Source organism: Emydura macquarii, unplaced genomic scaffold (genome assembly GCF_026122565.2).
Source record: "Emydura macquarii macquarii isolate MOO-44397 ecotype Brisbane River unplaced genomic scaffold, CSIRO-AGI_Emac_v2 contig_2960, whole genome shotgun sequence".
NCBI lineage: Eukaryota > Metazoa > Chordata > Testudines > Chelidae > Emydura > Emydura macquarii.
The window spans coordinates 3224-26002 of NW_027133097.1; the positions used below are offsets into that span (position 1 = coordinate 3224).

Here is a 22779-nt window from a genome sequence, read left to right on the forward strand (position 1 = left end):
ATGAGGAGGAGTTTTAGGAACAAGCGCATCAGGAGCACAAGACAGGTAACCAAGAAGAGATTCCAAACCTCCCCTGAGGCGTTTAGTTATGTAAATAATAAAAGCTGAGAATCATGTCTCTTCACTCACTGAAGCAACAGCTTTCCACAAGGGCCATCCACTTTACTGACAATTCCTTCCATGTGGGCGGTGTCACAATTTAGTGCTTCATGACCAGAATAGGGATACACAATGTCTGTATAAAACCTTTTATTAAATTTAAAATACACAGTGTGAAGTAACAAAAGCACACACATACAAATAAGTATTTCTAGCACAGAGGCTGTGGGGAACATCAACATAGTTTATCAAAACAAGCAAGAGTTACAGTGAGTAGCCAACCCTGTACCACACAAACATTTAAAGTGCCTTAAGTGGTTTATTGCATGGTGTAAACTTAGTTACAGTTCTACATTCCAAAGTTTAACTCTCCTCAACTATGATGGTTCCACAAGACTAGCAGACTTTGCCTGCTCTGAGAACAGATGGAAGTGGACAGCCAGACAGCAAAGTTTCAGTAGTTGTGGGAGTGAAGAAAGCAGGAAGAAGAAATAAATTTTTAAGAAATAGTTTTTTCAGTAAAGCAGGTTGAACCATTTTGCAGCCTAAAGCTCGTTAGAGGAAAAAAACTCAGCTGGTGCTATAGTTGATAAGAAAGAACATGAGATATGAGCCATATAACTTGAGAGGCACGAAGCCACAGGAAGACCAGCAAGAGGTAAAATTAGGCAGTATTGCATGGGCAGAAGAGCAGACCAAAGCCAAAGCACAGTTACTAATAGTCTCATTGCTTTCATGAGACAAGAACCTTTTCCAAAAACATCTAAAATTTCCAGATGACAAATGAGTTTCAGATTCCCATTCTCTCCTGCCTGAACCTGTCCAACTTTATCCCTCCAAGTAATGCTGAACAGGCTGGGGAGAACCAACTCCTTTAATTGCTACAACTAATCTAACTAACATTTGAACTGCCCTCTCTAGAACTGCCAGGCCAGCAACTTCCACCAGCAGTAAGGTAAGAAATGTGAGGTTTTTCCCCAAACGTTTTATAAAGGAGAGTTTAGCTGAGTGTGTTCCTGCAGCAGCTCTGATCAGTAGTGGTTCCAGCTAGAGCTCAGATGACTTGAGTCGGCAAGATATCGGTGAAGTGCAGCATTTTACAACGGTAGGCATCACCAAGCCATAAAGGGAGTTCTCCCCGTCTTCCTGTGAAGCTCACTAGGGCGTCCAGGTTGAACAAGTAAGTAGCGTGGATTATATTCTAGGGAAGGTTCTACTGTAGATGAGGGAATGCAGCAGCTTTTATACTGCAATCTCAGCTCTTTGCCAGAAGGGAGGGGGAGGGGGAGGGGATAGAGGGAAGGAGATTGGTTTGCAAGCAATAGCAAACCACAGCAGAAAGACAAGGCTCAGAAATCTGACTAATTTTTAAAAGTTTGTCACAAGATATTTCAAACAAACAATTTTTGCCATTAATTCCAAGCACTGGTCTCTCTCCATAAGCAAGACTGTTGTGAAGTTTTCACATCAGTTACCTGTTTCCTCCCCCCAAAACATCACACTTTTCTCTGGGTTGGTAGCCCCCTCCCAAGATGCCTCTGTGTTGGCAAGGTCTCCTTATGGCCTAGGCTTACATGGAGGCTAAAGGAGGGGCTCTAGTCTATCTTCCTCTGACAATACATTCCTATCTCATAAAATCAATTGTGTCCAAAGATACTGTAGCCCACCTCTACACTACAAATTAAAATACAGCCTGGAGCAAGAAGAGACATGGGGGGAAGGGGGAGAAGGAAACCCGAGCTAGTTAGTTACCTTCCTGGAATGAAGGGCTTTTAGAAAGAGATAAGAGCTCAATCCCACTTCACACACAGAGGCATTAACTACTTTCAGACGTTGAAAATTAGAGTCCCTATTTACCTGCCAATACGCCAGTTCAGTCCTTTTCATTTCCCCTGTCAGAATGACTGGCACAAACAGCTAACACAGCAGGCAGCTTCAGTCGCTAAACTACTTAAAGTGAGAGTGACGCATACATTCTAATAACAATTTGGCATCTTAAACAGTGTTTGTATTTATTTTAAGAACATGTTTCCGTTAATCTAAGCAAGAATATTCATAAACTACTGTGAAGAAAATACATCCTGCTTGTTCTAGAATATTTTTGGACAAACTGGTTAGATTACACCATGCCAACTCTTTAAAAAACAGTCACCATTTAGTTACATGGCCAAGTACCATGGAATGAAGGAATTACACAGAAAGCTCTAATTAAAAACACTGCACCAGGCAATCCCCATCTTCTGTGCCAGGGACAGGGTATATTGGTATTGACATTACAAAGCATGGCCACTGAGTTGATAAGGCTGGCAGCCCCACACTAACATCTTTCCTGACTATTATAAAAGGGAAGAATCAGTCTGCACATACTGTTTGTGTATGTGTGTTTGTGGTTCTTACAGAGGGTATTCACAGCATCCCAATGGCATGGTAAAAAAGGATTGGCTGGGGAAATAGAGTGGCTTGTTTAAAGATTCAGGATGGAAATTCCTCTGTATAGTGAGCATATTAAGTGGAATAATCTGTCCCTATAGCCTCTACGCCACTTCAGCCAAGTTTGCACCTACACTATCTAAATGAATATAAATATAAGAACACAGATTCTGCATTAAAAAAATTGATCCATCTGTGTAGGACTTGCATATTAAAGTTACTATACAAATAAATAATTGTTACTTTACATACAACCATTGGGGCAAATCGGAAGCAGTAAAGATTTATTCTGACCAGTCTCCCTCAGGGTCAAGCCATTCATTCAAGGAGAATTCAGAGGTATTGGTCAGGATGCCCGTGTGATGGTAACAATGGAACACAGGAGCTGTGGAAGAAGCCAATCAGAATCAAAGACCTCATCACCAGGCCTCTCAGTCAGATTTTAATTAGACTAGCATTCTAAGGAACAAGAACCCCTACTTCAGATTACATTTTAGCAGGGAGATTCAGTTTCAGTTCCAGCCCAGACTGGTGGCAACTGAAAGCTTTTGCCGTCTGATGGCTGGTTAGTGGTTTGAGACCAATTCCTAGGGTACAACTTTCTACATAGCTAAACCACCGGTTCAACCACTGGTTCAACTGAAAGGTCAAAAATGGAGCAAGTATCAAGTGAGCTAACCTGTCTCCTCAGAGGAGAATGCTGAAAAGGGGACAGAGACAGCCACATAGGGCTTTGTTGGGAAATTTGCACTGCCACGGCCCTGCTGTAACTGCAATTCAGAGAGAGGACTTCAGTCTCCAGATTTACCATTAAAACATTGCAACCACCATGGCAACGTCATCAGTTTTACATCTTTTACACTCTTCTACCCCCATTAGCTTAAGAATCCAGTCACGTGACAGTAAACCCTCTAACACTGATTTGATAGCTAGTATACTGCTGGGCATGACAGTGCCTCAGACCATGAGTTTCAGGTTGGAGTCATTTGCTTCTCAAGGGGATATGAACAGGAGGTGCCCAAAAGTCATTCCCAGTTCGAGAAAGAAAACACTGTACATATTACCTGCTGTGCAGGCAACTGTGCTGCTGCAGCATGGTAGGTTTGAGAGAGTCCAGTATTTTTCAGCAACAAAGCTGGCATTTCCCTCACTGAGGAAAGGATTCAAGAGACCCCTTTGGGGACAATAGAAAGGTAACTGATAGTCTTTTAAAGTTTGGTATCAGCCTCTATTGCAGCTAGTTTCAACTGTTTCTGCAGTCCACTACGGAGAACAGTTTTATAACTGACTTTTAAAAAAAGAGGCAGCAATTAGAAAATTACAGTGAATTAGCGTAATTTGCAACAGAATGAAGTGTTTTGGTCACTACACCTATTAATGGCTTTTTGTTTCCTCCTTCCAATGTACAAAACATTTGACAGACAGAATTCCTGAAATCTCTGTAGTGCACACTTGAGCTTTTAACAAAGCTGCTACAGTCTATTCTCAAAACAAACATTAACACAAAAGGTCATTGAGTAACATGCAATGACTAGGGCCAAAATTTTCAAGTCTGAACACAAGTCAGACCTAATAGGCAGCATGATTTTCATAGGGCACAGGGATCCATTCTAGTAGATTCCATTTCAGGATTGAGGCCCATTTGTAAAAGCAGTCCGAGGCAGGAACCCCACCTTTCTCTGTGTACAGCACCTCAACTAGTACAACATGACCCCCAACCCAAGAGGGTTCTGGGCACTAAAAGAGCAATCAACTTTTCATTACATAACCTGGCTCACACCTGTCTAACATACAAGAGAATGCCAAACAACACTTTTTAAGGGTGTTTCCACTCTAGGAAAATACATGGTAACACAAAAGTAACAAATACATGTGAAAACTACAACTGCTTCTCCATACTAGGATTTTACCATGAGTTAGCTAATACAGTAAAAAAAGACTCCACACTTTCATTCCTAGTGACAACTCCTTGGAGAGGTGCTGGTTACTTGGCCTCATTTTTGGAAGCAGACAAAGATTAAAGGAGATGACAGCCATATGGATATGTGGTGGAGAGGAAGGTCACATAAACAGTCCTATAAAAGTTGTGCTGGGGTGGACTAAGGGGAGGCCGAGCACTAAAGGGCGATCATAGTTAAAACCCATTACAGGTGCTTATTAAAGAGAAACAGGTTAATTTGACACTGGTATCTTATCTCCAGTTTTATTACCTATAAGGCTGCTGAGCTGTTGCCACTCATGGGACCATGCAACGTACTGAACCAAAAATATTCCTCCTATAGAGCAGCTATCCTGACAGTGAAAGATGCGATCAAATTGAAAGAAAGCAAGCAATTAATCGAGGGAACTGTTTTTAGATTTAAAAAATTTAGGCCAAATCAAATCAATGTGAAAAGCTAGGATTGCAAGTTTGAAATGAGACTAGCCCATTACCAACCTGAGCACTCTTTGCTGCTATGAGCGTTGGCGCTTTTTTCCATAAGATATTCTCCTGATTAGAATTTCTAGTTGGAAGGCATCCAGTCTTTCCTTTGGATTAAAAGTCAACATGTCATGCAGTAGTCTGCAGAGATCGTCTGGCATGGACCTCTTGTTCTTCAGAGGAATTTGCAGTTCCATGTTGGGATTCTCCAACAGCGCCTCCCCAACAGGAATAAGCTCCTTGCCTTGACAGATGTAGGTTCCTGGGAATAGTTTAGAAAGAGGGAGAAGTCAGACTGGAGGAAAAAGAGAATCCGCACAATAATATGTTCATCCACACCACACGCAACACAAGATTTATTACTTGGAAGATCAGCAGCACATGAAACCCAATTTCAGAAGCTACTGCCAAGACAAGTGTTATAAGAGACTGGCCCCAGAACAAGCTTAATGCCAATATAGGAACCACCAAGGTAGTCATACCCCCATTTCTGCACAGCTGTGCATCAAGCAGAGGGAAACAAACACTTAAATCACAAATGATTATAGGGATCACATGCAAAGAAAATATCTCATTGCAAAGAGCTTTCCCCATTCCACTCTGCTTCAGTTAATTTTACTGCATTAGCAGAATTGGAAACTCTATGAAAGACAGAGGCAGATTGTGTTGTTTCAGATGACACAGAAAAAAGTTAACTGAACAAATAAGTGATTCAGTTATTTAAGCCAAACAACTTTTAATAATAAGTGGCAGTATATTCCATTTACCTTTATCCAGCCTGCTGGATACAGCTTCTCCTCAGCAAAATTAAGGAAAAGAAATGTAAATAAATTCACTGGTTAAAATGAATTAACTGGGTTCCAAAGAGATAGCAAAAAATCTCTGCTCAGCCAAGCTGCTCTTCTCTCACAGCAAGCATGGAATAAATGTTTCAAAGGAAATAACCAATCTGTATATGGAGGTTAGCCAGACAAGTCTCTTATCTCAAGTTGGCGGGCGGCTATTGAATAACCTTTAATGAAGTCTGTTCATGCCTTGGTCTCAGACCCAGAATATTTACTGTTTTTCTAGCCAAGAACTAGAATGTTTTTTTGCTGTTTAAATTTTGAAAAGGAACTGATCTCCGTTCTTAATTTCATTATGTTTTGAAAATAAGCATAAAGCAGCCATTCAGCAAAAGGAGCCTTTTCCTGAATGCCTTTGTGACTTGAAATTATTATAACTTTAGGTATTTAAAAAGAGAGTGTGAACATTATGTATATGGGACTTCCTTGAGCACGAGTTGAGATGCCTCGGATTAGTATGTTAATTTGAAAGATGGTCATTCTATTCTTTCAAGGTGGATTTGCGGCTGCAGGAGACATTCCTGGAATCACTTAATTATAAAGCACCTTGTGGCTTATATATATAAAATCATGCTTTTTCCTCCCAGGCTCTTATAACTTTACAATAGTAGTATTAGACCATCCATGCCCATAGATTCTTGGGTTTCTAGACCCATTGGAATGTTATAACCTAATTTTCTTAAGTGTCCTTAAAATCCTTGGGATGGTTCTTTTGCCTTGTGGCCTTTTAATATACCACCACTATCAGCAGGACAAAATGTACCAATTGTAGATCTGCCCACCTTCTGGGAAGGATAGGTTTATGGCAGGAGTAACAAGGTAGAGCATACATGGCTAGAAAGCTGCTGAATCTTGACTGTAGAGTGCGGCTACACTGACAGTGCCTCACCAATGGAATTTAATTCTGAGTTACAGTATATTTCCTTTTGAATGTGTTTGGGGATTTTGTTTTGGAGTTTGGTTGTTTTTGTTTTTAATTTCATTGGTGCTAGTCCCATTTCTGCTGAGCACCTGTTGATCTCCCAAACCCTCCTCCCTCCCCAATGGATGGATCAAGTCAGATGACAAGTTTTCTTCTCCTGGCCAAAAAGTCTTTATAAATAGAAAAGCAAGAGAGACCATAAAAGCCCAATAAAGCTGTTCAAATAAAAGTACAGTTAAGATAATGTGCTCTGACATGCTGCTTTTAGGTCTTAAAGACTGCAGAGTCCTGCAAAGGAAGCAGACTCGACAGGAGGAAAGGGGTAGGGAGAAAGGGGAAGATGGCTTTTCAGACTTCTGGCAATACCTCTGGTGGAGATGTGGAGAAATGTTGATGGACTCCAGACGAAGCCACCTCCAATACTATGCCATAAAAATGGTTGTAACTATGCCTGGGAGAAGAATCCTTGGGGCTTAAAAGACTGCTGGGGATAGGGCAGGAAAATGATCTATAAATTAGGGCTCATTGCTGGCTGTACAGCAATTACTCTCACCAAGCAATTCCTTCTCAGAGTCTCCATCCCTGAAGGTAATCCTCTCTACCATAGCCCAGAAAATGATCCCAAGGGCAAAGATATCAGCTTTGGCAGTATAGCGACCTTCCCACACTTCCGGTGCCATGTAGAAGTTTGACCCACAGGCTGAAGAGAAGCAATGCTGGTTCACATTCACTTTCCCCTGGCATATCTTACTCAGGCCAAAGTCTGCTACCTATGGATAAAAAGGGAAGAAATTAGAAGGTCACCATCATTACCTGTAACATTCAAAGGGGGGCAGAAAGGGAGAGGAGAGACCAGAGTCAGTAAATTGTTTCATTGGCACCATTAGATTTTGCTTTAGCTACCAATGAGGTTAAAAATAATGGCTTATGGTGTGAGTTTACATTTCAGACAATTCAGTGCAAATTACATTTTATTAGATGTCAATCTTAGTGGATCTTAGGTAGTCTCAATTCCCCATTCCACTCCTGCTGCTTGTAGCTCCTCCTAAGGGTTATGAGACACACACACACCCACAAACATTTATAGTCATTATCCTTGAGGAAACTCAAGTTTGACTAGATCTAACTGGGTCTAAACTATTAGAGATTATCAATAAATCTCTAAAGCACTGTGCATACAGGCATGAACAGAGTAGAACATCAGTTGAGCAGTAGCTACGTCGAGTGCTCTGAACTCTACTGTATTATCCACTATTATCTGTATTGAATAACAAGACATCAGTTCAAGTGTCCTTTGGCTGCTCCAAAGGTGAAAGCATATGCCAATATTGATCTGGAGGACCAAAACCTGGGTTACCCACAAGGGACAGACCTACCATCCTTTGAGTTAACTACTGGAACTCCCATGGAATTGGGAGTTTAAGAGTAAACTGAGTTGACCTCCTTGCTGCTAAGCTGCTCGTCCCATTGAATTATTACAGAGAAAGACTTGTTTTCAGTCTGTCTCTGTAAGGAAAAGAATTAGTCTCATTTTAACCATAAAGACCCATGGCAGGAGCTCAGATGAAGCAAGAGACAAGAAAACATCTTGCATCCAAAACAGCAAGCAGAGGTAGAGGCTACACTATTCAAAGTGTTGACAAGTGTATGAGGACTGTAGGTCCACCAATAAGGGAAGATGCTGTATAAACCTTTGCAGACCCTTATTCTCAATATCTTCATGCTTCCTTCCCACACCCCCAAAGGACAAATCAAATCTGCTCCAGAAAGCAAGAATGATAGTTCAGTAAAGTTAGCTGCAATCATTTAGTCCAGAGTGTATTTAAAAGACCCTCTCTGCCAGCAGTATCCTCTACAGTTTAGTGTGGTAAATCCCTCATCTCAGTGTTATCCAGTATAACACCTGGTCCAATAAGACCTGGACCCAACAGTGACATTGCACTGAAATCAATGAGAAAATATTCAATCACTGATCTGGAACACACAGTGGCTAGGTAGTGGTTTATAACTGAATCAGTCCTAAAATTTTCTTCTCAAGGGAATATCTTGTACATGAAAGGTGTTACAGAAATGCTTTTCTCAGGATTCCCCCAAGAATCCTAAAAGCAACTGACTGCCCCATGTCTTTACCAAAATTCTCTTTTGAGTCTCAGAGAGGTGACATGCCCGCCCTTTCCTAAAAAGGGAAGGGAACAAACGAGGAAAATGAATATAACACTGTTACCCAAGGGACCAACTCAGTGCAAGTAATGCAATTAGCCTAACACCTGACCTATATATTGAAGAGCAGCAGCAGAGAACGATTACCCTCTTACCTTTACTACAGGACCTCCAGGGCTGTGGGAAATAAGAATATTGTCTGACTTCAGGTCTCTGTGCACAATCTGATTTCTGTGCAAGAAAGCAACAGCACTGCTCAGCTGCTGCATAAAGCTATTATTTAGCTGGGAATCTGGACTGCGAGACAGCAAAAAATCATTCATGTTTCCACCATCACAGAACTCCATCACAAACCACAGAAAACAGGCAGACTTGGGGTCCATGCATCTCCGCCCTTTCAGACAGGTCTCAATCAGTAGCAGATGATTGTCTGATTTCCTGTACTGGCGGCTGATTGGCTGAAAGACTTGGCCACTCTGCAAGACACACTCTTCTAACTGGATCACATTTTCATGTTGGCTCTGAACACTTTGCAGGGCCCAGAACTCTTGCAAAGCCAGTTCCACGTTTTCAGGTACGTTACAATGCATCCTTTTCACTGCCACTTTGTTTCTGGTTTGACTGACCACTGCCTCATAAACTACCCCATAGCTCCCTCTGCCCACTTCCCGTACAATGCTGTACTTAGCTTCGGTAGCCATCTCTCTTTGTGGCCCAATGGGCAACAGTCAAAAAAGACCTTTGAAGTCATAACACTCCTCAGACTTTCACCTGCAGCAAAATCCTGAAAGAGAAAGACAAGGAAAGTAGTTTGGTAAAAAAATCTGACAGCTCATGCCCAATGCATCATGTGGTACTGACTAATCCTAACTTTTATTTTAGTGGTCTGTATTTTGTGTTGCTTAGAACATAGAAATCCGTTGCATAGGGATTGGTAGCAACCGTGGGATTTTAAGAAAGAAATCAAGCAGGGACAGAGCTTTCAAGAATCACTGTTCAGCACAGTCCTGCGGTACAGTGCAAAATGGCATTGTACAGAGCTGAACTGCTGCATCAACAGTGAACACAACAAACTACATTTGGTTAAAAAAAAAGGGGGGGGGTGACCTTCCTCATGCAGACTGCATCTCCCAAGCCGGGGAGGGAAGGAGGAAGTCACGACCTGGGCAGTAGCTTCTAGCAGAAGCTGGTTTGCCAACACTGGCCCTTCAAATCATGCTGGACTGACAGGAACATACTGACAGGAACACTAACTCAGCCTACCCCACCTCACCACAGCACTGCACTCCTTCAGCCCACTCCCACACTGATACGCCACATTCACCCACCCATAGTATCACCCCCCCAGGGCCAGCTCCACCCTCGCCTTCCCCCCAGCCCTAGTCCTGACTCCCAACCCCAAACTCCCACGTCCCTGCCTCTGCAGTCCTCTCAGCCATCACCTTCCTACAGTCCAGCCCCCCTTGGCCCAGCCATCACCACATCCCACCCCCCAACACCCCCCACCCTTCCCAGCCCCCTCTCCTCCATGGCCCATCCCCCTTTCTTGTCCCAGCCATCACCACATCCCATCCCCCAACACCCCCCCCACTCTTCCCAGCCCCCCCCTCCATAGCCCCCCCCCACCCTTCCCATCCCCCACCCCCACGGCCCGGCCATCACCCGCCCACGAGTCCTGCCCCCTCACTCAGCAACGGCCCTGCCCCGCACTCTGAGGCGGAGGCTCCCCAGGGCCCCGGCAGCCCGGAGCGGGGACGGACGCCCCTCACCGCTCGGCGTCTCCATGGCTCCCCTCACAAACGCGCTGCTCGCCGCACGCGCTGGCTCCGAGCCGGCCGGGCGGGCACCTCACCGCCGCCGCACTTCCCGCCACGGCCAGAGCCCACCGCCCATTGGCCAGCACCAGCCAACCAGCGAGGAGGGGGCGGAGCCCCGGGCACAGACGCGCGTCAATCAGGATCCAGAGGGGTGGAGCCGCGGCCACGCACCTGCCCGCCCGCGAACTCTTCGCCCGGCTCTGTGAGCGGAGCCACTTACTGCGCAGCCCCTCCTCCACCGAAAAACTCCCTTGCGCATGCGCTCTGAAAACCAGCCGGGACCCGTTCTGAAGCGCGGGTGGGCGAGGAGACTCCAACACCCAGCATCCCTTGCGCAACAATCGGCCCTGACGGCTCAGAGATGGGACCAATGCATGCTGGGAAATGTAGTCTCAACAGACCCCAGGGGCCTGCTAGGGTGGATGGAAAGCTGGGGCCTGTAATCTCTGTAGGCCACCAGCCATCTTCTCATGTCCCTCACAAGGACTATATCATCATTTACTACTTGTTCACACTACGTTTGTAGCCACCCTTCTCTACATTCCTGTGTTGTCTGTCTAGACCAGCGGTTCTCAACCTTTTTTTCCCCCGAGTACCACACTAGTCAAAAGCCTCTGGTGGTCTGGATTTGGCCCATGATCCACCTACTGGCTACCCCTGTAGTAGGCCCTGGGTATATTATACAGCAATGTGTGTGTTTGTTGAACACAAGGTGAAAAATGTTTCTCTGGAGTCCTGAGACCTTGACCATACCTTGACCAAGAAATCTGGACCATGACAAAAAATAATTGACTACCCCAACTCCACCATTACTCCTTCAATTCCCTTCTTACAAGGCCCCTTCCCTGTCAATCTCACACAGCCCAGCCTTCCCCTCAACCAAGTATTTGTTTCTCCTATTACAGCAAAAAAGCATGCCCCTCACAAGGACTATATCATCATTTACTAGTTCACACTACTTTCGTAGCCACCCTTCTCTACATTCCTGTGTTGTCTGTCTAGACTGTAAGATCTTCATGTCAGGGATCACAGTGCTTTTGATATCACACTTGAGGGTATCTCCGATAGACAGCAAATTTGCAGCCAAAAAATTATTCCATTCAGAGAGAACCAATTTTATTAGTGATACTGAGAGCTTCTAAAAAGAACTGTACCACAACTAACAGCTAGCATTTCTCCAAGATCTAACTGCTTATGCATTAATTTAAACAAGCCTTGTAAAATTAACTCTAATAATATCATCTGGTGACTCCCAATACTACTACTAAACCTATGTCTGTTTTCATGTCTGTAAAATACTGAGGACTAGATCCACAAAGGGATGTAGGTGTCTAACTGCTATTTTAGGTACTTAAATTCAAAACTTAGAATTTTAAAACCCTACTCAATTGCTGCCTAATTCTGTAGGCACCTACATTTCTGCCAGTGCACATGTACAAAGCCACTAAGCTATCTGGAGCCTTGCCCACACCTAAGCCCCAGTGGGATCCTCCAACTAGGCATTTTTCTGCTTATTTCACTTACAGGGCCTGATCTAGTAGGTATTCTCACAGGCTGCCTTAGAGCATGAATATCAGATGAGGCCCCGCACAAAATGTGGTGGTGCCCCTGTTTTACCTGAGCAATCATCTGGGATGGGGGAGACCCATATTTAAATTCTCACTCTGCCTGACTTGGATAGAGGACTTGAACCCATGTCTCCTACCTCCCAAGTCAGCGCTCTAACCAGTGACATAGTGGGGCAGAGCAGGGCTCTTTAATCTTTCCTTGTTGAAGCTGTTCCTTTTTGTATGAAATAAATATCCATTGGGCCAGAGACAGAATGAAAATGACTCTAGAAGTAGCACACTCAGGTTCCAGTCTCTACTCCAAAGACTATTTAGGTATTTCCTACAAAGCAGAACAGCTTCAGCAGTAGGTGCTCAGTGCTATAGTTCTCCTTTAGTTCACCTGAGCTAAAGGAGAACTTCATTAGCTGCATGTAGTAGTTGTAAATCATTTAGTCTGTCTCTGTTCCACCAACTAAAGGACATAATTTACACAAAAGCTAGTGCATTAATGTAGGTTAGAAGGCCTCCCACATACCGAGCACAGCAAGTTTGCTGGTTTCTGGTTCTCATGTCCTGGGCCCATTTACATTTGCCTAATAACTCCTGATTATATTTAACTTTGGGCCAAATCCCTTGTTGGGTCACACTCATTCCAGAGTTCCAGCTGCCCACTTTCATATAGCCTGACCTTGTTATCCAAATAACAAATATCACAGGATCTTTTTCAGGGGATAAGGCAACAAGCCACGTTTGTTGTGAATACAGAAATTTGGTAAATAGTACCAATAATGCAAATACCAGGGAAACAGGATCAACACTGTAGCAATATCAATATTGTGCTTTACAAATACAGAGATTCTTGCTAATAAAGTATACTTCATTGACACATGTTTTAATTGGTACTTTCGTTCACACTCAGACACACATACACAGACAGGGAGACAGACAAACATACATAGGGGTCTCACCGATGTTGTAGTTACCAGCCTCTTGGTGCTCATGTTAGTCACTGGCCAGGTGACTGTAGCACAAGGGTGAGGAGCAAGGTTCTGCCGATGTGCATCGGTACTCCTGGATGGTTGATGATGTAGATCCGAACCTCCAGCCTTCATCTTTCTCATTGTATAGGAAAAAGACCCCATGTAAGTCTATGGGTTTTTGCTCTGTCATGCTACATCTGCATTTGGTGTGATCCTTAATCACCCACATTGTTGCAAGCCTGATCAGATTTTGTCCTTTGAAGTGGGCTGACTCCAAAGTTATCAGGGTGGACTCCTCTTCAGCCAGTTGAGTGGTAAAAGTTATTATCTTTGCTCCTTTCTTCCTCCCTCAAACGTTTTAGGTGAGGCTGGTGTTTTCTTCATTGTGTTTCGACATCCCTTACTCAGACCAATTGTTCAATCACTCTCCCTGTCTACACCCACCTCAATTGCTCAGCCATTCACACTCCAATCACTCAGTGCCAACTCCTAGTTGAAGAATTCACATATTATTTTCAAAGCAAACATTACTTCATTTTTGCCAGTGTCTTTCACAATTAGGTAGGTATATTACATTTCACAGTGTGGCTTCTAATACTTAAAATAGGGTTTTTACAAATATATTGAAAGTGGGTAAAATTAACAGATAAAATGGTCAGTGGAGTGGTTTTACAAACAATCTTAAATTAAGTCTTAGAATTATACAAAGTACAGACAGACTTGAATTATTATGCAGTAAATGGGTATTTTAAAAAGACTGAAGTGAACATTTCAAAGGGTAGAACAATAAGAGTCAGTTGAGGTTTTAGCTTTTGATTAAAGTTACAATGTGTCAGGCTGAAGTGCCTCTTGGTAGAAAGAGTGGGGGAGGGGAGGTGTTTGTGGCTCTGTTCTTTCATTAAAACAGGAGTGGGCCAACAACCTGCCATCAGGAAAGCTCTGCCCTGTAGTACTCCAGCATAATTCCAGCACTAACTACCAGAAGCACCTATAATGTAAATATGAAGACATCTTTCCATAATGAAGCCAGATGTTTGCTTTGTAACATGAGCAAACATTTCGCTTTTGAATGATGGCTTTAGGCTAAAGGCAAAGAAAAACAAAGAATAATGGACTGGTGAGACGTGGAAATGTCAAATATATCACAGATGAAGGAAACATAATTTAAAACAAGGCAAGTTACAAATGGTAACTGGTGTAAAATCTACACAACGTCACAAATTGAGTTTTATTTTGTATTAATTATTATTATATGCAGGACGGTAACATTGCCTGTTATTAAGGTTGCCTGACATTTCCCATTACAAGATCCTGTTTTCAGTTGCTTTTTTAAACAGGCTTTAAAATGCCACGTTTTAACCACTTGGAGGGATATTTTCCATGCCAGGTGTCTGCCTCAAGCCAAACATTTCTGGAGAGTTTCAGCCAAAAGAAGTTCAGCCATTTCTGAGAACATGGCTAGAGGAAAATGCATTGTTTTGGAATATTAAAAAAATTCTGACAACCTCTTCTTCAAGAAGTTCTAGCGCCCCTATACTATGGAGCAGGAATTTGAAATTAGTCAGGGGAGTGGCCTTTCAGGGATGAGCCTTTTGCTGTTCCTGTGAAAATCTGACCCAATTTATAAGTCTTTGAAAAATTTGTTTGCAGATGCTCAGTGAAGATTTCTTAGATTTTGGCAGAAAAATTTTCAAAGATTCTGTCTTCAGCAAGCATGTTCAAGCCTCTCACAGTTCCTAGTGCTCACCAGACAGCACATGTGGCGTCCCCACTGTGACTGAGCACTTGCCGTTCCCTCCCAGCTCCTATATATGCCAGGACTGAGCATGGGCCTTTTAACCTAGGGCTGCAGGGATGAAGCTGGATTTTCCCTGCAATGGCTACTCCCAGCTGCTCCAGGCTGGGAAATTGGTGAGATTGGGACTGGAGGGGAGAGAACTGTAATTGAGAGCGGGAAGAGCAGGGGGCAAGGGGAAGGGAGCTGGAAGAGGCAGGGCAATGTTGTGATAATTGAGCCTACAAATTTACCCTAACTGTGAGCTCAACTGTAAACCATATAAAGTTCATAAGATGTCACAGTAACCTCTGGTAACAAATGTTGATGGGGAAAGGCATGAAAGGGAGACAGACTGAATTAGTCCAAACAAAAACATTTCCTGATATAACTCAGGGACAGTGTTAAAATCATGCCTGTTAAACAAGAAAATGTAGGTCTGAAAATTAATGAACCAAAATTTGTGCGTTGGATAGTAGACCTAACTGATGGACAAAATATTGAGGGGATGGGCTAGCTCACCCATCACTCCCTTTGGGAGTCCTTAAAGAAAGAGACTTTGGGTGGAAAATAAAGAACAGACAGAGACTATGAAAGGAAGCTTCACCATCATGGCTACCACTCTCACCATCTCCTGGGACCCCGGGCCTTGGGCATCATAATCCTGAGAGATGACCAAACCAGACTGGGCCAGAGAGAGGGACCCAGAAACATGACCACCTCTACCAGTTCCAGCTGGATCCTAACCACCACCTGGGATGAAATGGGATTGGACTTGAACATCAGCAGCAACAACAGCTCCAGCCCATCTCAACTAATATCTTCTCTTTTCCCCAGAAGGACAATTACCACCTATGATAAAATAAGAGAGACTGTCAAACAAAGGGGTTTCCCTTCTAAAAACTTGCTCCAGCTAATACTTAATACTTCACATTTCAAATGTTTTAACTGTTTTTCCTTCTTTTCTTTATCTGAAATAGAAAGATGTTTAATGATATGTTTTCCACAGTACTACACAGGCTCAGATCTCTATATACCATACCCCAGACCTTGTTTAACGCTGTTTAATGTTGACCCAGGACTGAGTTTTGTTAACCGCGTTGGCCCATTGATGCCCTCAAAATTAATACAACAGCAAGGGGACCGGGAGCTAAGGAAAGGGAAGGGCAGCCTGGAACCAGCTGGGCAAGGAAATAGGAACTGGGAACTGAGGAAAGGGAAAGGGAGGCTGGGGCTGATTGAGCAAGGAAACTGGGAGCTGGGGGAAAGGGGTGTTTGAGACTGGTTGAAAAAGCAGTTATAGGGCCTGGGGCATGGCAGTCATGCCTAATAGTTAGAGTCAGGAGCCTGGAACCAAAGTCAAGAGTAAAGCTAGGGGTCAAAGCCAGAGTCAGTGTCAAGCATAGGGCATAGGAGAAGGGACCTGGAGCAAGGCAGGGAAACAGAAACCAGGAACACTCAAGGGGTCTGGGATAAGGAAGGCAAGAATTAGGATCAGGCTCAGTGTCAGGAATCAGGAGCAGACAGGAAGGAAGGAAGGCAGGGCTCCGGCAAGTAGGCAGGATCCATAGGAGGCAGGAATTCACCTAATTGCTCACACAACTTCCTCTGCCTCTTTCTGGTTTAAGTAGTGTGGCCCCGCCAATCAGTGTGACCAGGTGTCTCCCCCAGTCAGGAGCTTTGTATCTGGGGCTCTTTGTGAGCTGGAGCTTTGTTAGCCTCTTTTCCACTGGTTCAGGTGGCCACGAGCCGAGGACCCGTGGGCCCAGGTTTGAGGCCTGTGATCCCTCATGCTTGTCTGGGATTGGGAGCTGGGGGAAAGTGGAGGCTGGGACTGGTTGGGCAAGAAGACAGAGATAATGAGGGTGTATGTGGGGAGACTGGGATCCAGTGAGATCATCTGAGGAGCTGGAGGAGGAAGGAACTGGGGAATGGCTGCACAAGGAAACTGGGATTAGAAAAGAGTGGGGGGATGGGGGACAGAGGAGGGGAGATGGACCTGACAAGGATCTGGGGTGTGGGCACATAACTGGGGACTGGCTGGGCAAAGAGGCTGGGAGAAGGAGCCAAACGGGGAGGAAAGTGAAAGTGGATGAACAGCCCACAGAGGAAGACTAGTCCTGGGAGCCTGAGTGGGAAGGGAGGGAGAGACAGATTGGACTAGGAGGGAGAACTGGGATTGAGATGAGAAGCCTCAGGAGTGGAGATGAGGCCTGGGTAGTCCAGGACAATGCGACTGGGACAAGGAGTGAGGGGTGGTAAGAAAAAGAGCCAGGACAGGGACAGGTTGGAGGGGATGAGGTAGAAGGGGTCACACGTGGGGGAAGCAAGCAGAAAAGTCTGTTTCCTAGCACACGCCCCTCCAGAGCCTGGAATGGAACCCATGATTCCTGAGTCTCATCATTCCTTTGCAGTCAGGAAGTAGCTGTGAAACCCACTGGCACAGTGTATGCCCTGGTCTACACTGCCCTGGCGATTCGGCGGCAGTCAATGGGAGTTACGCGAGCTACGCAGAGTCGCTTGCGTAACTCCCGTTGACCGCTGTGCTTCCCTTCTGTGTGGTGTCTTCACTGCACTGCGCTGACAGGAACCATCGATGATGCAGCTCTATGCCACTTGAGGGGGTGGTTTACCAACATTGACTTCTGGATCGACTGAGCGGGTCTTCACAGACCACTCAGTCGATCCAGATAGGTTGATCTGACGGCGGCGAGTTTGCCGCCATCAGTACAGACATACCCTATGTCTCATCTCCAGCTAGCGCTGGGCCACACAGAGGATGACAACCCACTATTGCTAGCAGTTACTGTTAGTTCGAGTGATAGAAATCTGATCTGTGACATGGATTGAAAGGTTCCAACACTGCTGATCAACCATGTGGGTGTCAATATGATGCCACATGGTGGAATTTATTTTTTTAGTTTCCTTTTTAAAAAACCTAGGGAATTACACCCACAAACCCTACATTAAAAGAACACTAAGGTTGCAAAGTCAAGCACTCAAAAGTTAGGAAATACCAGAATTAAGGTTACCTGTGCATTTGGATGAGAACCCAACCTCGCTGAGTGCTAGTCCAGTGCCTTACCCACGGTATGATCCTTCCACCTCTCAGTACCCACCTTAGTGACTTTCAAACGTGAGTAACACTTACAATGCTCTCTACATTTAATCACAAGCAAATGTGCTGCTAGGAACAATGCTGCGCTGGTGCCCCCATGAGGAACTAGATAATCTGATAATTGAACTAGATAATCTAATTGGTTTTTTCCGTCTTGGGGCTGGAGTAAGGCCTGGGACCTGTTTGTCACTATGACTTGCTTTGCTGCTCATTTAGCAGCTCTGCCTTTCCTCCCACAGAAAGTCCCCAGTCACTGGCTTTGTCTGCCTAGCCACTGAGAATCAAACAGAACCAGAACGTCAAAGGGAGGGAGGAAATTTAGGATAATGCCCCCTTCTTTCTTTGTCATTGTCTGTCCGCCGCTCTGCCACACGCACACAGAATATGATTGGTGTAATAAGCGTGTGACACGCAAAGGAGAGTCACACTCTTATGGCAGTTGCTTTACTCCATCCATATTTCACCAGCCACTAGATAAAACCTGGAACCTTTTACACATGCAATTTTTTTTTTTTTAAACCCTGATTAAAAAACCTGATCATAAACTAGTTGCTGCCTCAGCAGATGGGCTGCAGAATGAAAGGAATTGGTACATGCACTGTACAGGAGGAACAGAAGACGTGCGAGGAGGATAAGCTTTTTATGTGGGAGATGTAGGCATATTGATTAGAGCAACTAAATGATGTTCAGTGTTTGGGGAAGTTGAAAAAGCAATGAGCTGTGGAGAGGACAGAGCTGGGAGCTATTGGCCTGGCAAGAATCTCTCAGCAATTCAGCCTACGCTTTTGAGACACTCTAAGCAGATGTAACCCACCCCGCTTAGGCTGACATCAAGGTTTGAACACAGGACCCCTTGCACTAAAAGCATGAGTACTGCTTGAGCTATTGGACAAGCCTCGTAGCTGCAGTAGTCACTGATTAGCTTCATACGTGGCCAGCCATCAGAGAGAAACAAAGCCCTCCACTCGGTGATTGCAGGGTACATAGGTTCAGCATCTAGTTAATCCTTCCAGGAGCTTTGTTCTAATGTGACTGTTTGTGCCGGCGAAGGGTGTCCGATTCACAACCTTGCAGACTGAAGTCCTCTATTTATCCCCTACTATGGTGGTAGCATGTGCAGAATATAGGATGGTGCAAAAATGACTTGCCTGTCTCACGCTTAGCTTCATGCAGCCATCCCGAGCTCACATCAGTACCACCTCTGGAACACCCCGCACTGCCACCTGTGAATGTGGCGATGTATGTTTATTTTCTAATATTTTATAGAGCTGTTATTTTCTCATCAGCTTCTGCCTCTCCATAATTTACACCTTGCCTTGCCTACCAGCACTACCACCCTCCGGTGGTCATTCTTCTATCTGCATGGTATCCTTTTCTAGAACAGGATGTCGTAGATGTTTAGGTACCATGGTGATAGGTGCTTTAGAGCTGTAGGTAGGTTTCACTGATGTCAAAAAGCCAGCCATTCAGAAGGAACGACGTTTAAAAAATGGGGCAATTACCTCATGTTGAAATTTAGCCAGTAAACTGGGGTTTAACACTCCTACACTGGCATGTATAAGGATTACAAGCAGGCCTGACCGCAGTTTAATGCAAAACGCAGCCTCTCCAGCAGCTCCTGGCACCATGCTGGGGTATTATTTCAGTAACTCAGAGGGAAGAGCTCCACTTACTGCAATAGCTCAGAGGTCTTCCATCCCAGCGCTAAGCACTAAGATAGCCCAAGGCAGGACATAAGCACTAAGCACTAAGCTAGCCCAAGGCAGGACAGCTGGCTGATCTCTTGGGAGCACATGCTCAAGCAGGGCTGATGGCTCTTTTCAAACTTTCTGCTGTCATTCTTCTGCTCATTGTGCTAATCAGCTTGTTTTCTGATTCTCTGTGTGTTTCAGAGGGGAAGGGGTGGGAAAGTGTGTGTGTGTCTGTGTGTGTGTGAGAGAGACAGAGAGGAATGCTTAGATAAAGCACCTGCAGGACTTAATAGAACAAGAAAATTATTCTAACTATCCAATTTTGCCAGAAAATTGAGCAATTTGCTGGTATGTTAATTTTTTTAGCGCCACTGTATTTGTTTTCTCTTTAATTCAGCTCTCGCTCTGTCTCTTCTTCCAGGCCGTCTGGTTGCCGTGATGAAGCTCTGCTAGTGGAAAAGGAAGTTACATTCCCCTGTGACATCTTTCTCACTAACACAGATGAGGTGCTGCTTCTTGCACAGAAGTTTTCAAGTGTTGGAATAATGCCAGGATTATCTCCCCCTCCCCCCCTGCATTTAGTTCTGATTTGATATAGTTATAAAGTACCTATCAATAGACATCTTAGGGATATGTGAGTAAATCAATATTGAGTGTTAACATCAAATAAAGAACCAGCCCCGCTCAGTGGATCAAATCCAAGAATGAACTCCCGGACAAACCAACCCTCGTGACAAAAGGGAACAGATCCTATTTATCACAAAGAACAGGGATAGAGGAGGGAGCAAATGCAAACCACAAAGCAGCGGACACAGCAAATGTTCAAGGATCAGCCTGCCAAAGTATGTGGCGTGCATGCTGTCCCGTAAAAGCAGCCACTGCAGGACTCCAAGAGGCAGCTCCAAACCTTCAACTGAACAAACCACATCCTTCATCCCGCCTGAACCAAGAGACCAGGAGCCAACCCAGCCTGACTGATCAAACTTACTGGGCAAGGACACAGGCCATCTCTCAATTACTCTGGTTTATGATGATGTAGGGCTTTATATACTCTTAGGTACTTTTTGTGTTTATAGGACCTTGTATTTGAGGGTCTCAATGCACTTTATAAACCTTAGTGAATTTAGCCTCACAACAAGCCTGTGAGCTGAGTTCTATCAAACCTCATGATCTAGATGAGGAAACTGAGGCACAGAGAGGTTAAGGGCCCCATCCTGCTCCCTTCAGTCACGTGAGCAGCCCTTATTCACTTCAGTGAGCAATGCCTTATTTCAGGTGATTTGTGAGAGTAAAGATTGCGGGCTCAGGGTCTACCATCATACTCCAAGTCAGTGGCAGGATTGGAATTCAGCTCTCCTGAGTCTTAGTTCTATGATTTAGCTACAAGAGCAGCCTTCCCTTACTCTCGATAGCTTTTAGCACTTACCAGCTACACATCTCAAAGCACTTTCTAGACACAAGTAAGTATAATTAGCCTCAGTTTCCCCGTGCACAAAGAGAGATTGTCTAGCCAGGAGCCAATGGAAGAGCTGGGAACAGAACTTGCGTCTCCTGAGTCCCAGGCTCACTGCCCTTGTCACTAGTCTCTAATTACCTCTTCCTAGCCAAATCTCAGAATCAGTACTCCATCCTCATCCTCCTCAAGCTGTCAGCCAACTTCCACATCATCAAAATCTTGTCCTTTGGTTTCTGTGACTCTGTCCCCTCCTGGTTCTCTGACCTCTCTAATTGCCCCATCTGCATGTCCCTTGGAGGATCCTTCTACTCCAGTTTTCCATGGGGCTCCACAGGGCTGTGGACTGGGATCCTTTCTCTTCTCTCTCTGCACCATATCTATGGGTAATCTCATCTGCAAACACAAATTCAACTACCATCTCTATGCGGACGACTCACAGATCTACCTCTCTATTGTGGCCTTCTGGCCAAACTAAAATCTCAGCCTGTCACTGACATCTCCTTGCAGATGTCTACCCATCAGCTCAAGCTCAGTGTGGCTAAAACAAAGCTTTTAATTGTCCCTTCCCACCACCAGCCGTCTCTGCTACCTCCCTTTATGATCAATGTGGACAACACCACTATCCTGCCTATGACTCAGGCCAATAGCTGTGGTGCCATCTTTGATTCAGATCTCTCTCTAGATCCTCACAGCCATGCTGTGTCTAAATCTTGCAGATACTTTCTGCATTAACAGCTCTAAGATGTGGCCTTTCCTACCCATCCACACAGCTAAAACTCTCATCCATGTCATGTCTCCATTATTGCAACATCCTTTTCTCTGGCCTTAACAAATGCAATCTTGTCCCGCTCGTATCTGTCCAGGATGCTACTGTAACGGCCATTTTCCAAACTGGTTGCTTTGACCACGTCACCCCTGTTTTTGCATCCCTCCACTGGCTCTATTTTCTCTGTCGCATCAAACAGAAGCTGCTTGTCTTCGTTTTCACAGCTCTTCGTGGCCTACCTCCACCCTACCTACCATCTCTCCTTCAGTATCTTATTCTCTGTGTGTTGCAGAAAAGAAGGGGTCAGAAGTGTGTGTGTGTGTGTGTCTGCGTGTGTGAGAGAGGAATGCTACTTCCCATCTCTGACTGACCCAGGAGCCCAGCCTCCACCACCTACTTGTTAAATTTCCAAACAAGCACCTTCATGCTTTCTCCCATGCTGCCCCTCAAGCTGGGAAAAAACTCCCTGTAAACATTTGGATAATTCATTACCCTCCTTCAGATCTCTCCCTAAAATTCTCCTCTGCTGTGATGCCTACAAAAAGCTCATAACAGTTAGGCAGATCACTGCCTATCAGATGGCCGATACTATCTGATTGTTTCCTTGTACTCCCTCATCAATCTGTCTGCATTCATCTGCTGTCTCTTGTCTTATACTTAGATTGGGCAGGGACTGTCTTTTTTGGCCTATGTTTGTACAGAGCCTAGCATAGCAGGATCCTGGTCTGAGACTGGGTCTCCAACGTCTG

The 22779-nt window shown here is 44.7% G+C and overlaps 1 protein-coding gene across 1 annotated transcript; it reads right to left on the reverse strand.

The window, feature by feature from the left end:
* Positions 1 to 232: 232 nt before the first annotated feature.
* Positions 233 to 10747, reverse strand: LOC137167686 (serine/threonine-protein kinase PDIK1L-like). Its single transcript, XM_067569933.1, has 5 exons — positions 10648 to 10747; positions 9034 to 9662; positions 7272 to 7488; positions 4967 to 5213; positions 233 to 2914 (listed from the first exon to the last, which is right to left on the reverse strand). Exons 2-4 carry the CDS (start codon positions 9577 to 9579, stop codon positions 4984 to 4986), a joined length of 993 nt encoding a protein of 330 aa, XP_067426034.1. The 5' UTR covers positions 9580 to 9662; positions 10648 to 10747; the 3' UTR covers positions 233 to 2914; positions 4967 to 4983.
* Positions 10748 to 22779: the final 12032 nt, after the last annotated feature.